General features: G+C 45.7%; 1 protein-coding gene across 2 annotated transcripts in view; it reads left to right on the top strand.

Annotated features, from left to right (window-relative positions):
- Positions 1-17983, top strand: part of SMARCA2 (SWI/SNF related BAF chromatin remodeling complex subunit ATPase 2) — a 300239-nt gene that overhangs the window by 6987 nt on the left and 275269 nt on the right. For both annotated transcript variants that reach the window (XM_082242988.1, XM_082242989.1), the window contains exons 3-5: positions 817-1191; positions 4417-4518; positions 5367-5616. In XM_082242988.1, the coding sequence (XP_082099114.1) occupies positions 817-1191; positions 4417-4518; positions 5367-5616 (727 nt within the window). The remainder of the gene's footprint in view (positions 1-816; positions 1192-4416; positions 4519-5366; positions 5617-17983) is intronic.

Genomic DNA, 17983 nt, shown 5'->3' on the forward strand with positions numbered 1-17983 from the left:
GCGCCTCTGTCTCTTTAACGTCGTCTGCTCTATTTTGCAGGGACTTTACCATTGTTTGTAATTCGGATATTTGGGAGTCATACGAGTGTGTGCTATCCTCCACCTCTGAGAGCCTCTCCTCGGCCGAGGTGAGGCGCCCCCTGATTTTGTCCAAGTCATGTCTTATCAATGTACATTCTGAGGCTAAGTGGTCGATTCTGACCAGAAGCGCCGCCTTACATGCATCATTCGCCTCCAGGATGGGCTTTGTGATGGCCAATGGGTCTGGCTCCATGTCCTGGGACAAAGTTGGGGGCGACACCGGGCGCTGTATTCCGTCCGGCTGCTGTTGCTCCATCCCCGCGCCCGAACGGCTGCCTCGCGGTGAGGACGCTGGCGCCAAGATGGCGGAGCCAGGGCTTGGGCCTCACGATAAGCACGTCAGCCGCTGGTCTTGGGACAGTTTTCTGTGGAGTTTCGGTGTTGAGACGGGCATCTCTGGGATGGCAAGACCCTCAGCCGACGAATAGGGGGGATAGTAGTCGGGGCTACAATCGGCACTGGGAGCGTATAAATTCAGGAGTTGCACGGAGCTCCGAGAACATGCGTCCTGCCCTGAACACATCCGGTCATGCCCCAGTAAACTCCATACTTGAGAAAATATTTGACCCTACCCCACCCTATCATTCCACTGTCAAAGACCAGAACTTTAATGGTAAGTTGAGGCTCTGGCATTTGGCAGTTAAATACCAGTATTAAAGAAAATTGTGGTAGATAGAGTATCTTACATTATAGGTTTTTAATGTTGTTGTTTTTGTTTTTTTTTCTCCTTTTTAGGGTACATGTCTCCTCATCCATCCCCCTTGGGGGCTCCTGAACATGTGTCAAGTCCAATGTCAGGTGGAGGCCCAACACCCCCACAAATACCACCAGCCCAGCCTGGACTCATGATACAAGGGGACCAGCAAGTGATAAGCCAGCCAAGTCGTGGTCCGTCAGCATTTAGCCAGGTGCAACTTCACCAGCTTCGTGCACAAATATTGGCTTATAAGATGTTGGCCAGAGGACAGCCATTGTCTGAAAATCTGCAACTAGCTGTACAGGGAAAGAGGACACTGCCCGCAATTCAGCAACAACCGCCACCACAGCAACCCCCTCAAGCACAACAACAGCCGCCACCGCAGCAGCCCCTTGGTAATTACAAACCTCCCGGTAAGTGATTAGGCTTGCTTCAAGTTTACCCATTCCTTAAATCAAAGCATGAAGGCTATTATACCACATCTCTCCTCTTCTGTTATTGGGAGAAGGTCTCTTGGCTTAAATTCAAATCCCAGGCTCAAACTAAGCTTAAAACAGCTCCAAGGTGGAATTCTGCCTTAACCACTTTAAGCCCAGAAGGATTTGCCCCCTTAATGACGAGGCCCTATTTTGTGATTCGGCACGGTGTTCATTTAACAGACAATTGCACGGTCGTGCAGAGCTGTACCCAAATAAAATTGAGGTCTTTTTTTTCCCACAAATAGAGCTTTCTTTTGGTGGTATTTGATCACCTTTGCGATTTTTATTTTTTGAGCTATAAACAAAAAAAAGAGACAAATTTGAAAAAACTATTTTTCACATTCTGCTGTAGGACATTCTCAAAAAAAAAAAAAAAATTAAAAATCAAATTTTTTTAACATTTTTGGCCAATTTGTTTTCTGCTACATATTTTTGGTCAAAAAAATCGCAATAAGCGTATTTTGATTGGTTTGCGCAAAAGTTATCGCGTCTACGAGCTACGGGAAAGATTTGTTTTTTTTATTTGTCTTTTTTTTTTTTTACTAGTAATGGCGGCAATCTGCGTTTTTTTTTTTTTTTTTTTTTTTGGGGTACTGTGACATTGCGGATCGGACCCCTGATATTTTTTACACTTTTGGGGGGGACCGGTGACATTACTACAGTAATCAGTGCTAAAAATATGCACTGTTACTGTAATAATGACACTGACAGGAAGGGGTTAACATTATGGGTGATCAAGGGGTTTAATGTGAGCCTAGGGGAGTGATTCTAACTGGGGGGGGCTTCTGAAATGACCATAGAGACATGTGATCCTATACAGAAGGATCACATGGGCTCTATGATCATTGCAGGGAGAAGAACGGTCAGCTGTGTTTACAACAGCTGACCGTTCTCTCTCAGGGGGCAACGATCCCAGGTGCTAGGCCGCAATTGCAGCCTCCTGACATGCATCGGCTTCCCTGCTGGCGCACGCTCGCCCCCAAGCCGCCTGAGAGCGAGCGACCTATACCTACAGCGATTTGCCAAGGAGCGGCTGCCTGCCGCAGTATATCTGCGGTGGGCAGTCGTAAAGTGCTTAAGGTGTCTAAAGATGAAGTTTGATCATCCTCTTACCTGATTGATCATGATGCTATTTGACAATGCAGAATGGTTATGTTAATCCAGTGCCTCTACAAACACCCCCGACCAAATATTTTTGGGTGACAAATTGTGTGTGTGTGTGTTCTCTGCTTTTTGTTAATGTGTGGAGAGAAGGATGGCATTTGGAATGTCTGCATTTCCTTGAACAGTATGTGCTATTAAAAACTGTCATTTGGCAATTGGATCTGAATGCTGATTAGATTTCTTCTAACCTTTTAATGTAGTCAGTTTATTATGAATGGCAAGGCCCCTTTTGTTTCAATTTGGCTGAATTTATTTATTGTATTTTTAATACTAAAGCCATATCAGAATCTGCTTTAGGATATTCATGTTTGATGGCTTGGGAGAAGAAACTGTTAAGTTAGATTGTTCAGGTGTACACTCTTACCAGAAGGGAGCAGTTGAATTGGATAATGTCCAGGATATGTGGGTTCTGCAGTGATCTCTGCCTGTTTCCTGACTCAGGAGTTGTAGAAGTCCTGGATTGTTAGCAGATCAGCACCATTTTTTATTTATTTTTTTTATTGGGGACCTGACTCTGCTGTAGTCTGTTCCCCCTCCTGCTTTGAGGCTGAACCATATCATGATGGACTTGCATAGAACAGACTTAATTACTTCAGGAATAAATGATATCAGCAGATCTTGAGGCAGGTTGAACTTCTGAGCAGGCGCAGGAAGTACATTCCTTGCTGGAATTTTTTGAATATGTCCACTTCAGTTCCTGGGAAATATATAGATCTCTAAATCTGAAAGTCTCTGCAGTTGACACAGTACTGCTAAGTATGGTGAAAAGCGCTAATGGGGGGGGTTCTTCTCCTGAAATCTACTATTAACTTCCTAGGGGTGTTAAACTCCAGGTTGTTACAACTGCACCGCAGGGGCGGCAATTCAGTTTGATGCCTGTATGCTCACTTGTCGCCATCTTGGATCAGATGGATGATGGTTGTTCCTTCCATTTTTAAAACTTTCACAGACTAATTTCCTAAAGAGCAGCCATTGGAGTAGAGGGAAAAATAGTAGTGGGGAAAGCATGCATCTTTGGGGAGCACCAGTATGGTCTGCCCAGTGGGTCTGATATGATTTTTCTGTTGTCTCACCTGCGGTTTCCTGTCTGTTAAGAAGTTTGATAATTCACTGGCAGAAAGAGGTGGGCACAGTGAGATGGGTGAAATTTGGAGTGGATTTCTTGAGTGATGTTGTGGAATGCCAAGCTCAAATCCACAAACCGGATTGGCGTGTACAATTATGGGGAGTTAGAATGTTGCAAGATGTAGTGCAGACAGACCTATGTTCCTTTGTTGAGGTCACCCTCCACTGAGCTGTTTGCTTTAAAGGCAAACTGCAAGGGATTTAGCATGGGGGGCCCATGATATTTTACAGGTGGGTCAACGCTAGTCTCTCATAGGATTATGATTGCCAACATCAGGGCAGATGTGTAGTCATTTAGTCCTGTGATGGGTGGGTTTCCTAAAACAGGATTTAAGTCCACTCTGGACTTCCATTCTTGTTCATGCACAGATGCAGCTATGGTTCTCTGCCCAGCCTTCAGGTCCTGACAGTGCCTGTCAGTGCACTTACAAATGCGTGAGAGAGGGGGGGCCATCAGTGCACGTGCAGACTGATGGTTTCGGTCACCCCTGTTGCCAGTCTTTGCACGTGTGTGGAAAACCCCACATATGCGCTGCTGATGGGGGAGCTGGCACAAGTGCAGATGTGCCATAGGGCTCTCTTGGGACCCGAGCCTTGCAGGACATTGACTCACCTGCAGGGGGCGGGGCGAATGTCCTCCCTAGGCAAGAAAAATAAGAGGGAGTGAGGAGAAGGCAGGACAGGTAAATGTTAATGAGGGTGAAGGTCTGCTAAAGACAAGGAATGATTGTGGAATACTTGAAATAGGAGGGGACTTCACACTGCTCCAGTGATTGATGGACTTCTTTATTATGTGCTTGCTAAGTACACTGTTTAGCATGTGTTTAGTCATACCTTGCTGCAGTTCTCATTTATTTTCCTTTTATGAAGGTATGGGAATGCATACAATGGGAGTTCCCCCTACCGGCACAGGACCAGCTCCAGGAATGGCTGGGCATGCAGCTAGCATGGCTCCTAAGCCATGGGCAGAAGGTAAATCCCAGATATGGTTCACACCTTGTATGTCAAACAGGCTCTGTGCGCACTATCCTGTGTGTCCATGCACACTACTTTTAGGCTATTGGCATTTTTTAAACTTCAGCATCTAGGAGCAGAAAAAAAATGTATGTAGTTTTTCCAGCTGAAACAAAATACTTAAGGCTTAAATTGCTGACCAAAAATGCAGATTTTTCTATTTTGTTCTTACTGAAGAATGCACAGTGCTTGTTTGCGCGCCTGTGTGCAAAGGCACATTACAATTAATGGGCTGTGTTTTAGCTCAAAAAGCTGTACTGAGCATTTTCAAGCTGCGAGATGCTCAAACAGGAGTACCGTGTGCAAGATGCCTTAATGTTACTAAAATGCTCATAACAGCTTTTTTTTTTTTTGGGCTTTTTTTTTTTCCATGTACTCCTGAAATGCTAATAAAAAGCTAATGCTCCTAAAAGCTTCTAAAAATTACTAAAATGCTACTAGAAGCTGGCACAAAAATGCTATTAACATTTTTCATCCAGGGTTTTTTTTCTAGCTTTTTTTTTATCTTATGAAAAATGCTAGTGTGCATGGAGCCTAAAAGTAGTGTTGTCCCAAGTAAGACATCGCTTTATATTTGTATCCTATGTCTGAAAGAATATCTCCTGTGTTAGTTGTCATTAAATATATCAAACATTTGTTTTTATATAATTGGTTTCTCTGTCTTTTTACATCCAACAGACTCCAACCATACATAGATAATAAAATGACTTTAAATATTTTAGTAGGATTGTTTGTCTAGTGACCCTTGGAGCTCGAATATACAGTGTGAAATTTTTTGTAACACAATATTTAAAAACATTTTTTAGGACAAAGTACTGATCTTGGTGTAGCAAGCACTCCTCAGAAACTTGCTGTACCACCCCCAAGTGGAAGGCCATCACCAGCACCACCTACAGCTGCTCCCACTGTTGCTCTGCCAGGTCCATCAGTTCCCCAGCCGACTCCTGGGCAGCCAGCTCCTATTGTACAGCTCCAGCAGAAACAGAACCGCATTAGCCCCATCCAGAAGCCCCAGGGACTGGATCCTGTTGAAATACTGCAAGAAAGAGAATACAGGTACTGTACAGAAGATGACCGTGTTTTCTGAATCTCATTACTTACTTTTTTCTGAAGATAATCTTATTTGGGAAGGTTGTGTAGGTGGAGTGGATCAGCACTGCAGCTAAATGCACCTTGTAGTGCAAGATCAGTTTTAGACAATAATCCCCTTTAATTACTCTTCTGCATCTCTAAACTTGTCTACAGTCTTGATAGTGATATTGAAACATCGGGATTAGATGAGGTGGAAGTATGTTTTCTGTGCATAATTATTGTGCTTACCCTTTGTGGTAGAGTAAGGAGTACATCAGTTTAGTAGCAGTGTCTTAAAGGAGATGTACAGCCAAAGCTTGTTTGGCTGTACATCTATGGATAACAGGAGTGCAGTTTGTTCTGCACTCCTATGAACCGTTTTCAGCCGAGAGCAAGTTGAAGTTCGCTCTCTGCTGACGTCACAGAAGTCAGTCCAGGCGAACCGCTGAGAGCCTGAGTCGGCTGCTCCATCCCCTCCACAGTCCAGCACTCCAGTGAGCTGGGAGAGAGCAGTGAGCAGCTGACTGACAGTCAGCAGCTCTCTGCTCGGGGAGTGTTCGATCGCTTTGCTCTCAGTGTAGAGAGGACAAATGCAGCATTGGATCGATGCTGCATCCACCTAGGTAAGTATAAATGTGGGGGGAGGGGGAGAATCCTATACTTCTTAATATATATATATATATATATATATATATATATATATATATATATATATATATATATATATATATAGCTATTTTAGTATTTTGTAGATGGAATTTTAAAGCGTGTTTCCACTTTTGCAATCAAATTTGAATTAAACACACTATGTTTGCGTCACCATTTACACACCATACTGCAAAAATGGCAAAAAATTAACGTTCTTACCTTTTTTGCTTGTGACAAGGCTGATTCTAAGTATTTCTAGGAGAGTCTCATGATGCAGGAAAGAAAATTACTCCATTTCCCCATCAACACACTGTTAAGGGAGTTTCTCCTGCTGAGCTATTGTGTTTTCCCGGTGAGGGATGTGGGGAGCCGTCCCTGCAGGGAGAACAGTGATTTTTAGCTAGTGGCTATAGCTGCTGACATAATCGCTTGTAAAAATCCGACATGCTGGCTGTACCCAAGTCGATGGATGGATGGATGGAAAGAACTGGGTGCAATTAGCCTGCCCCTAGATGGTTTGAATCTCGGCCGGTCCCTACTGAACCTGCCAAGATTTGAGCCGTCTATGGCCAGCTTAAGCTATCCCTTTTTGCCATACAATGCAGAAGGGTGGTTTATAAATGTTTAAGCCTTTGTTAGGACAGATTTAAATAAAATCTAGTTTATAGCGGATAATGACGAAATGCAATCACAGTACAGGCAAGGTTAATTTGTTAAATTTTACTCCAGAGCCCCTCCTAAACATCCCAAAGCAGGTACAGGATGTATAGATTTTAAATAAGAAGCACCTAAAAAGGTAACCAACATTATTTTAAATATTTTTAAAGTCATGCTATGTTAATGGGAACATGTATCACAAAGTTTGTGTTCTAGTTTGCCTGCAAAAGTGGCATATAATCATACAGCATACTTAGATGTATGGCAATGAAACCTCGCGCTTATGGTGTAATGTGAATAAATATAGATGAAATAAATAGAAAGTGTCTGTGCAATCAGTAGCTGCTTGCTGCAAGTTAAAGTGCTAGTGCCTTTAAATTAATGTGAAACCGGTGTTGCAGCGCTGCTCATTATTACATAAATGAAATATATAAATATGTGCAAAATTGAATGTATGAATCAGTGCAAATGTGCAAAGTATATAAAGTGCAAATCTCGCAAAATCACTAAATAAATACTCCAATTCATAAATGCATAAATATTAAAAATGCATAAATATAAAAAATCATAAAGTCCATATATAATGTCCATCAGGTGCAGATAAAATGTTCCTGTGCTCCACTGTGTGCATCAAACGGGTGATCCCCTTGTGGTTGTCTACTTACCACAAAGCGCTCGATCAAAAGCAATTCAGTAAATCCTGCAGTGTAGTCACAGCCTTCCCTGCCAGCCTGGAATCTGTAATCATGTGGAAATAGATCCTTTCTATGGTCCTTTAGATATGTCCCGAGTCCCCTCAGAGAAAAGAAAGGCCATCCATAGTGAAGTACATTCCAAGTAGGTTTATTGAAGCCAAAGAAAATGACTTACAAACATATTTAAAATACAGGCAGTTGGGTCACGGCTCGGTGGTTCGCTGCTCCCGCAGTGTGCGCTTCACCGGCCGGAAGTGACGTCAGGTCCGCTCAGCCAATCGCTAGACGCGTTTCGCCGCACGCTGCGAGAGCAGCGAACCACCGAGCCGTGACCCAACTGCCTGTATTTTAAATACGTTTGTAAGTAATTTTCTTTGGCTTCAAATAAACCTACTTGGAATGTACTTCACCATAGATGGCCTTGAAAAACGCTGGAAGTGCCTAAATACTTTGCAAGTTTGAATGTTAATGTATTCCAATGGCCAGAACAAGTTAATGTTTTGCCCAATGGAATCCATTAATGCTCAAATGCTTGACACAGCGAAACGCGTCTGATATACGAGTATTTAGGCGCATATTTTTAACTAGCTTATCTGTCCTTCAGAAATGCAAAGCAAACCCCCTGTGTGAATGAGGCCTTACGGGCGACCAGTGATGTCACTGCCTGGAAATCCGCTTTTAAGGGGTTGTAAACATCCAAAAAAAATAACCTGAAAGACAAAGGCATAATGAGCTAGTATGCATTACATACTAGCTCATTATGGAATACTTACCTTGAAATGAAGCGCCCGCACACCTTTGACACGGCCGACATGTTCAACCGTCTTACTTCCAGGTTCACGGTTCATGTCCTCCGGGCCTCTGATTGGCTGGAGCCACAGGGACATCACTCCTGCGCATGCACGCGGGAGCCGCCGTTCACGGCACAGGGCTCTCAAGGAACGGGCGACCAGTGATGTCACTGGCTGCATACAAAGTAAATATCTCCTAAACGGTGCATTATTTAGAAGATATTTACAGTGCCCTATGGGTAAGCCTTAGGGTATAAGTTACAGACAAAGCTTTACTTCCTCTTTAAGAATAGTACTTCAAGTTACAGGAGCATAAATTAATAAACCCTGCCTATAGACTTTAGATGGCAAGCTGGTAGGTGTCCATGGTCTCCATGGTCCCATCGACCAATTATTATTGAAACTTGCATTTCTCTGTCGCTCATTGACAGACGTAGTCTTCTTGATTCACAAGAACTGGGTTATGTTGTCTCCGCAGGAGTAGGACTAGGCAGAAAGGAAAAACGTTCTGGCTCCACCCTAGGGGCAGTCCCAGAGGGTATATCCTCCCTCTCTCTGCTACAAGGCATCAGTTTTTTTTTCTGTCTAGTCAGGAGTAAGGACCTAAGTTCCTTGCTGGGATCTCTGGTCCTGGCAAGATTTTTTTTTTAGAAAAAATATTTTTTAGGTAGTTTTTTCTCCAGTGTTTTTTCCTGTGAGATCTTCAAGCAAATACGCCGGACTGGGCGACACTAGTGGTCACCCCAGCCGGCCTACGAGCGCGCGCTGACCATTGCATTGCGCTTGGTCGGCCGCGACACATTCAAGTAAGTATGCGGGGCCGGGCGACGGGCTGGATGTTGAGATCCAGTGGTCACCCCGGTTTCTGCCTACGAGCGCGTGCAGACCAGAGCTCCGCGCTGGGTCGGCCGCGACGGAGTCCCATTGGAGGGACTGACCTTGCGAGTTAAAAGTCTCGCTTGGACGCCAGGAACCAGAGAGTCGAGGCGTCCGGAGTGGTCCACAACCCCCCACCCCGGTGGAGAGGGTATTGTGAAGAGAGGGTGCCTGTCGGTTCGGTATGGTGAGTAAACGTTCCCTTTTTTCCTCGTTATGAGGCAGTATGAATTATGGGCCCCTCCATACATGGTCAGTATCTGTCTGACACTAAAAGTCCCCCTTGTAAATACAGCATGTGTTTGGTGGGAAGTGGACTTGGTTTGAGAGCTAACACTCTACCCAGCAGACTGTAGTATTACAGCAGACATAGGAGGTATAATCCTACCTTAATTGTAGTGTACCTCCTGCACATCGATAAACCGCCATTTAGCAGAGATGCAGGTGGATGTGCTGGGAAAAACGATTTCGGCAGTCCGCCGCCATTTTGCCGTAGACCGGGTGCATGAATGTCCTCAGGTCACGCCGACCGCCATGTTTTTGGAGTCTATTGTCTCCTGTATGGGGGCGGCCATGTTTGATGAGCCCAGCTACCTCGTGGAGAGCTGGGAACGCCGGAAGGCGTACACAGGGGGCGGAGCCACGTCCTTCTACCCGGGAAAACTAACACAGCTCTTTCCAGTCTGTAAAAGACAGACGCTGACTGCAGTTGGTTGGAAACTTCTCTGCATCGGGTGGTGAGCCTCGAGGGTCCCTCTCTCTCTCTGTGGGGATCGAGAAGCAGGTACTCTGAGGGGCGCTATTGCGCTAGGGGGATACACATAAAAAAAAAAGAGGTATTTTTTATTTAAAAAAAAAAAAAAAAAAGTTTGTTTTTTCTGGCAGAGGTGTCCTGAATTAACATGGACCCTGCCACTCCTGTATCTCCACCGGATCCCCTCGAGGTGTCTGCAGGATCCTCCAGCACCCCACTGACGGTTGAATCATTGTCAGCTATTATGGAAACTTTTGTGTCCCGGGTGGAAGTGGCTTGTCAGGGACAGGGCGCAAGAAAGCGACCCCCGCCTAACCCCTTATTATCTGAAACTTCGGATTCAGAATCTGAGCCTATTTCTGCAGTTGCAGGTACCTCATCTGGGATTGGTGTCTCGGGTACTGTCTCTTCAGACAGTGAGGAGGATGTTTCGGCATCAGCCATAGCCCGAGAGGAAGCGTTGGTAAACGCACTCATTGTATCTGTTCAAGAAACCTTAAGATTACAGGGTATTCCGTCGGAAATAGCTGAAACTGAAATCCCCTTTGGGACTAAAAAAGGCATCAAAGTAGCGAAGGTTTTTCCATTGCCCAAATGTTTTGGCAATCCAATCAAAGAAGAATGGAGTCTGCCAAAACGCACTTCTGCTATTTCTAAATGCATTAACAGGCGTTATCCGTTTGAGGAAACCCTCATTAAGAAATGGACAGAACCACCTGTGGTGGATTCACCAATTGCTAGATTGAATAAAGCCACGGTTATTCCTTTAGAAGACGCTCCGTCTTTTAAAGATCCAGTGGATCGCAAGATAGAAGCTATGTCTCGCACCATGTTTTCCTTGATTGGATCAGCTTTCAGACCAATAATTGCTATTGGACTGGTTTCGCAGACTGTAACTGAATGAACCAAGTGGTTGCGCCGGGACTTAGAAGAGGTCCCTCAGGCGGTATCAGATTTGTTGGAACAAATGATACAGGGGTTACAGTTTGTGTGTGATGCGGCGTTAGACGCCACTCCATTATTGGCGCGAGCATCAGTTTCAGCGGTGGTTCTCAGGCGTACACTGTGGCTAAAAGGTTGGTTAGCCGACCAAGGTTCCAAAAAAGCATTGGCTAATATCCCCTTTTTAGGAGAGTGTCTATTTGGAGCCAACTTAGATGAGATCATTAAGGATCTCACGGGAGGAAAGAGCACCTTTTTACCGCAAAATGTTAAAGGTAAAGGACCTCGTCAAAGACGAGGGCCTTCTTTCTCTGCTCACAAAAAGTTTTTTCGTCCCGCGGGTGAAAAAATTAAGTCCTCCAAAGCTCCTTCAGGAGGCTTTAGGGGACGTTGGTCGGGCAAGCAAAAGCCCGCCCCCTCCAGACCTGAAGATAAATCGTCCAAAGCCTGAAGGTGCGCCCCCACCCATAACTGGGGTGGGGGGACGTCTTCGCCGGTTCCCGGATCCATGGCTTTCCAGAATCCCGGACAAGTGGGTTTGCGAAGTCATAAGGTCAGGGTACAAGATCGAGTTTCGATCTCTCCCACCGGCGCGATTCTTCCCTTCCAATATCCGACTATCCCCGGATCGTCTAGAAGATCTACGGAGAGCAGTCACGGATTTACTACAACAAGGAGTGGTAGTCCACGTTCCTTGGACAGAACGTTTTCAGGGGTTTTATTCAAACCTATTTACAATACCCAGGAAAGAGGGCAAAGTGCGTCCAATTCTGGACTTAAGGGCACTCAATTCCTTTCTCAACATAAGAAAATTCAAGATGGAATCCATTCGCACAGTAGCAGCCTTCCTGCATCCAGGGGATGTCCTAGCGTCCATAGACATCAAGGACGCCTATCTTCAGATTCCCATTTTCGCAGGACATCAGCGGTTTCTACGCTTTTCCGTAGAAGAGAACCACTATCAGTTTGTGGCGTTATCTTTCGGTCTCGCCACGGCTCCTCGGGTCTTCACGAAGGTGTTGGCCCCAATGTTGGCACTACTGCGCCAAAGAGGCATATCGATTCTAGGTTACCTAGACGATCTCCTACTTCATGCAGAGTCTCCTCAGACCTTGCTACAAAACATAGAAATTACTATAATTTCTTTACAGGAATTCGGGTGGCTGGTGAACCAGCAAAAGTCATTTCTGGTTCCCACCCAGAGGCTCGAATATCTGGGTCTAATTCTAGACACAGTCAGGACAAGAGTTTTCCTTCCGGTAGGGAAACTCCGGAAGATTCAATCAGCAGTCCAGTTGTTACTATCCAACAGCTGGTCTTCTCTTCGAACTTGCATGAGGGTTCTGGGGTTGATGGTGGCTTCCTTCGAAGCAGTCCCATTTGCCCTGTCCCATACCCGAATTCTTCAGCAAGAGATTCTTCTCAGATGGAATCGGAATCCGGAATCCCTGGACAATCGGATCCGATTGAGCAAACAGACCAGAGAGTCTCTGGTCTGGTGGCTTCGGTCTCCGATGCTCAGCCAGGGAAAGTCATTTCTGCCAATATATTGGACGATAGTGACCACGGATGCCAGTCTATCCAGATGGGGAGGAATTCTCGGTCAGTTATCTGTCCAGGGACTTTGGTCCCCGGAAGAATCCAGGTTGCCGATAAATGTATTGGAACTGAGAGCGATCAGACTTTGTCTGATTCACTGGACCGAGCAGCTCCAGGGCAGCCCGGTTCGAATCCAGTCGGACAACACCACGGCCGTGGCTTATGTCAATCACCAGGGAGGCACCAAGAGTGTCCGAGCGGCCAAGGAAGTGGCTTGCATTCTTCGCTGGGCGGAACGATTTGTTCCAGCGATCTCTGCGGTGTTCATTCCGGGGGTGGAAAATTGGCAGGCAGATTATCTCAGCCGTCAGACTCTGGATCAGGGGGAATGGTCCCTCCATCCAGAAGTTTTCCACCAGTTGTGCCTACGTTGGGGCACCCCGGATGTGGATCTGTTGGCATCACGATTCAACAGGAAAGTACAGAGATTCGTGGCTCGCTCCCGCGATCCTCTAGCAGAGACCGCAGACGCACTGATCGCCCCGTGGGGGCAATACCAGCTAATGTATGCCTTCCCTCCTCTCGGGTTACTGCCAAGACTTCTTCGCAGGAGAGAGGAGGAAGGAATTCCAGTAATCCTGGTAGCTCCGGACTGGCCTCGCCGAGCGTGGTACGCCGACTTGGTCAGACTGGTGGCGGACGTCCCGTGGAGACTTCCTCTCAGGGAGGACCTACTGTCTCAGGGACCGATCTTCCATCCTGCTTTACGATCGCTGGCTTTAACGGCCTGGCTATTGAGACCCAGGTGCTGAAGGACAAGGGATTGTCAGCTTGTTATTCCTACTTTAGTTAAAGCAAGGAAAGCTTTAAAAAAAACGCACTTCTGCTATTTCTAAATGCATTAACAGGCGTTATCCGTTTGAGGAAACCCTCATTAAGAAATGGACAGAACCACCTGTGGTGGATTCACCAATTGCTAGATTGAATAAAGCCACGGTTATTCCTTTAGAAGACGCTCCGTATTTTAAAGATCCAGTGGATCGCAAGATAGAAGCTATGTCTCGCACCATGTTTTCCTTGATTGGATCAGCTTTCAGACCAATAATTGCTATTGGACTGGTTTCGCAGACTGTAACTGAATGAACCAAGTGGTTGCGCCGGGACTTAGAAGAGGTCCCTCAGGCGGTATCAGATTTGTTGGAACAAATGATACAGGGGTTACAGTTTGTGTGTGATGCGGCGTTAGACGCCACTCCATTATTGGCGCGAGCATCAGTTTCAGCGGTGGTTCTCAGGCGTACACTGTGGCTAAAAGGTTGGTTAGCCGACCAAGGTTCCAAAAAAGCATTGGCTAATATCCCCTTTTTAGGAGAGTGTCTATTTGGAGCCAACTTAGATGAGATCATTAAGGATCTCACGGGAGGAAAGAGCACCTTTTTACCGCAAAATGTTAAAGGTAAAGGACCTCGTCAAAGACGAGGGCCTTCTTTCTCTGCTCATCCAGTTGTTTTCCACCAGTTGTGCCTACGTTGGGGCACCCCGGATGTGGATCTGTTGGCATCACGATTCAACAGGAAAGTACAGAGATTCGTGGCTCGCTCCCGCGATCCTCTAGCAGAGACCGCAGACGCACTGATCGCCCCGTGGGGGCAATACCAGCTAATGTATGCCTTCCCTCCTCTCGGGTTACTGCCAAGACTTCTTCGCAGGAGAGAGGAGGAAGGAATTCCAGTAATCCTGGTAGCTCCGGACTGGCCTCGCCGAGCGTGGTACGCCGACTTGGTCAGACTGGTGGCGGACGTCCCGTGGAGACTTCCTCTCAGGGAGGACCTACTGTCTCAGGGACCGATCTTCCATCCTCCAATAGCAATTTAACGGCCTGGCTATTGAGACCCAGGTGCTGAAGGACAAGGGATTGTCAGCTTGTTATTCCTACTTTAGTTAAAGCAAGGAAAGCGACTTCCAGAAAGATTTATCATCGCACATGGAAGTCCTACATTGCATGGTGTGAACCTCTGGGGTTTCGTCCACGGTCTTATTCGGTTAGTTGAATATTAGCTTTTCTGCAACAAGGGGTTGAGCAGAAACTGGCCTTGAGTACTATCAAGGGTCAGGTCTCAGCATTAGCGATCTTCTTTCAGAAGCCTTTGGCTACTTATTCCTTGGTGCGGAATTTCATCCAGGGGGTGCGACATCTGGCTCCGCCAGTGCGCGCGCCGTTACCACCCTGGGATCTTAATTTAGTATTGTCGGTTCTTCAGAAACCTCCCTTTGAAGATATTAGGGAGATTCCTCTACCTACGTTGTCCCAGAAGGTGGCCTTCTTGGTGGCTATCACTTCTGCACGCAGGGTGTCAGAATTGGCCGCATTATCTTGTCGTTCCCCATATCTGGTGGTTCATAGAGATAAGGTGGTTCTTCGTCCGAATCCATCCTTCCTACCAAAAGTGGTTTCAGAATTTCATCTGAATGAAGAAATTGTATTACCTTCCCTGTGTCCTAAGCCCAGTCATCCTCGGGAGTTTGCTTTACACTCCTTGGATGTGGTCCGGGCGATCAGGGTATACTTGAAAACGACAGACCCGTTTCGCAAGACGGATTCACTTTTTGTGATCCCGGATGGACCCAAAAAGGGGTTGCCTGCATCTGCCGCAACTATTTCCAAATGGATCAGACAGACGGTGGTACAGGCTTATTCTATTAAGGGTCGGGAGCCCCCGTTCCCTGTTAAGGCGCACTCCACTCGGGCACTTAGTGCGTCATGGGCCTTTCGCCATCAGGCGTCAGTGGTCCAGGTGTGCAAGGCGGCTACCTGGTCGTCAGTGCATACCTTTACAAAACATTATAAAGTTGATGTAATGGCATCGTCTGCCTCGTTTGGCCGCAAGGTTTTGCAGGCCGCCATTTGAGGAGACCAGTGGTCTACCTCGAGGGTTTTTTTCCATTGGAATTTTTATTTGAGTCTCATTCTTTGTTTATAATGAGCCTTTAAAACTTCTAGTTTGGCACCGGTTGGGCCTTCTAGATTGGATTTTGATTTCTGTCAATCCCACCCCTCATTTGTGGCACTGCTTCTGGATGTCCCAGTTCTGTCAATGAGCGACAGAGAAAATCGGATTTTTGTAAGATCTTACCGTAAAATCCTTTTCTCTTAGCTCATTGACATATGTAGTACCCGCCCCTCTATCATTGAGTTGGGTTGGGTTAAATTCTCTGTTGCTGCTTTGTGACAGAACTGATGCCTTGTAGCAGAGAGAGGGAGGATATACCCTCTGGGACTGCCCCTAGGGTGGAGCCAGAACGTTTTTTCTTTCTGCCTAGTCCTACTCCTGCGGAGACAACATAACCCAGTTCTTGTGAATCAAGAAGACTACGTCTGTCAATGAGCTAAGAGAAAAGGATTTTACGGTAAGATCTTACAAAAATCCGATTATTCTCCTGCATTTAGGGAGAGAGGAAAAACCTGAGCATATTCCCCTTGAGATAAACTGGCACAGATACTGCTTCACCAGGCTTGGTAGCTAGATAAGTAGACCAATGTATACTGCTTTGCTGGCTGTAATGCCTAGTACACACAATGATAAAATCAGACAAAAAAAAAAGAATGAATTCACAGTGATAGTTGATAATTTATTCGTTAGTACACAGCTTGCGAGAGCCAATCACCACAGTTCATGCACAAATATCCGAAGGGAGAAATAAGAAAATGTTTCTTGTACAGTAACAGAACAAACTATTTTCGCATAAATGGTGTAGAGTGATCAAGTCCAAGCATGCTCGGAAACTAAAGAATACATTACAATATATTACATCACGTCCTAAGTTGTATTCTGTCGTATGAGAATTTTCGTAATTTGGGTAGCCTATTTTCTATATGAAACTAGCATGCAAAAAAAAGACAGTCATGCGTCCGATATTCTTATCTAGGGATGCACCGAAATGAAAATTTTGGGCCGAAACCGAAAATGCAGGATGCCCTTGGCCGAAAACCGAAAATGACTTTTTCCCCAAAAATGTTTTAAAATGGATAGAACAGGGGCATACACCAAAAACAGGTAGCGACATACACCTGTCGCTGCCACCCTGTCACAGTATATGTACTGTGATGGGTTGGCAAGAGGTTAATTTAATTACCATTGGTATTTGTATTATGCAGCATGAGAGGGTTAATGTATTGTCACTGCTGGTCACTCATCTATTAGTGACCGACCAGTGGCAGTTAATTAACCCCTTTGTGCTGCATTAGTGCAACCAGTATCAGTGCAACCAGTGTTAATTAACACTGATACTGGTTGCACTAATGCAGCACAAAGGGGTTAATTGCCTGCCACTGGTCGGTCACTAATAGATGAGTGACCAGCAGTGACAATACATTAACCCCTCATGCTTCATAATACAAATACCATTGGTAAGCTGCCTCAGCTAACTATAACTATGTGAGCTTCACTTCACTGTCAGCGGAGATACATGCCTGACAGTGAAGTAAAGCTCACATAGTTACAGCTATTAGTGGCCGCTCCCCCCGCCCGGTGTCAGGTCACCTCTCATTCACACATAGTCGCGCTGAGCTGACAGGGAAGGATCACATAGTTCTATCTACAGCGGCCGCTCGCCCCGCCCTCCCGCCTGGTATGTCCCTTCATTCATGCACACATCTAGTAGTAGGCACGTCATTGAGAGGTGGGCGGCCGGAGAGAGGCGGGACTTTTAAAACCTGCCCTGCGCTACGCCCTCCTCCTTCCTCACGGTGGCCATTATTTTCGGCAATGTTAACCCATTATCGGCCGAAATGGGATAGGCCCATTTTCGGCCGATAATTTCGGTGGCCGAAATTTCGGTGCATCCCTATTCTTATCGTGTGTACGAGGCTTAGGAGTATCTCTCAGGCGATCCGTGACCAGCAAACTTTCTTCTATGTATCCAGGTACCTCAAATCCAAACTCCAAATCTACTCTATACCACCGTTGAGGTGTGTGTGTAATATATTGTATGCGTGTCTGTTCTCTTTTCATAAGGTCTGTGTATTTCTTTCCAGGGAAAAATAGAAATTAAAGTGGAACCACACTGTATCTTGGCACCACAAACCAAAAGCACTATTTAGTTCATTTTTAATATTCAAAGCGAACTTCCCCATCTATCCATGTCTCCATGCTTTATTTTTCTAAGAAATCACTTTATAAAGCACCCCTTAGCATTTCTGGCTGTGGCCGTCATATGTAAGGGCGGATTATTCATGTAGCATTTACTTCCTTGAATCTATCTGCCCTTAACTCAGGCAGGAGGGTGTGCTTAGTGGAGGAAACTCCTTCTCTCCTGAAGACCCCTGGGATGGATGATGTTATTTGCTTAGGCCTGGAAACTAGGAAGTAACTAAAGAAATGTGAAAAAACGTTTAAAACAAGTAAATACTTTACTATACTCTACTTTCTTTTTTGCTGATACTAGCAGCA

Source organism: Pelophylax lessonae, assembly GCF_965119305.1.
Source record: "Pelophylax lessonae genome assembly, chromosome: 1".
NCBI lineage: Eukaryota > Metazoa > Chordata > Amphibia > Anura > Ranidae > Pelophylax > Pelophylax lessonae.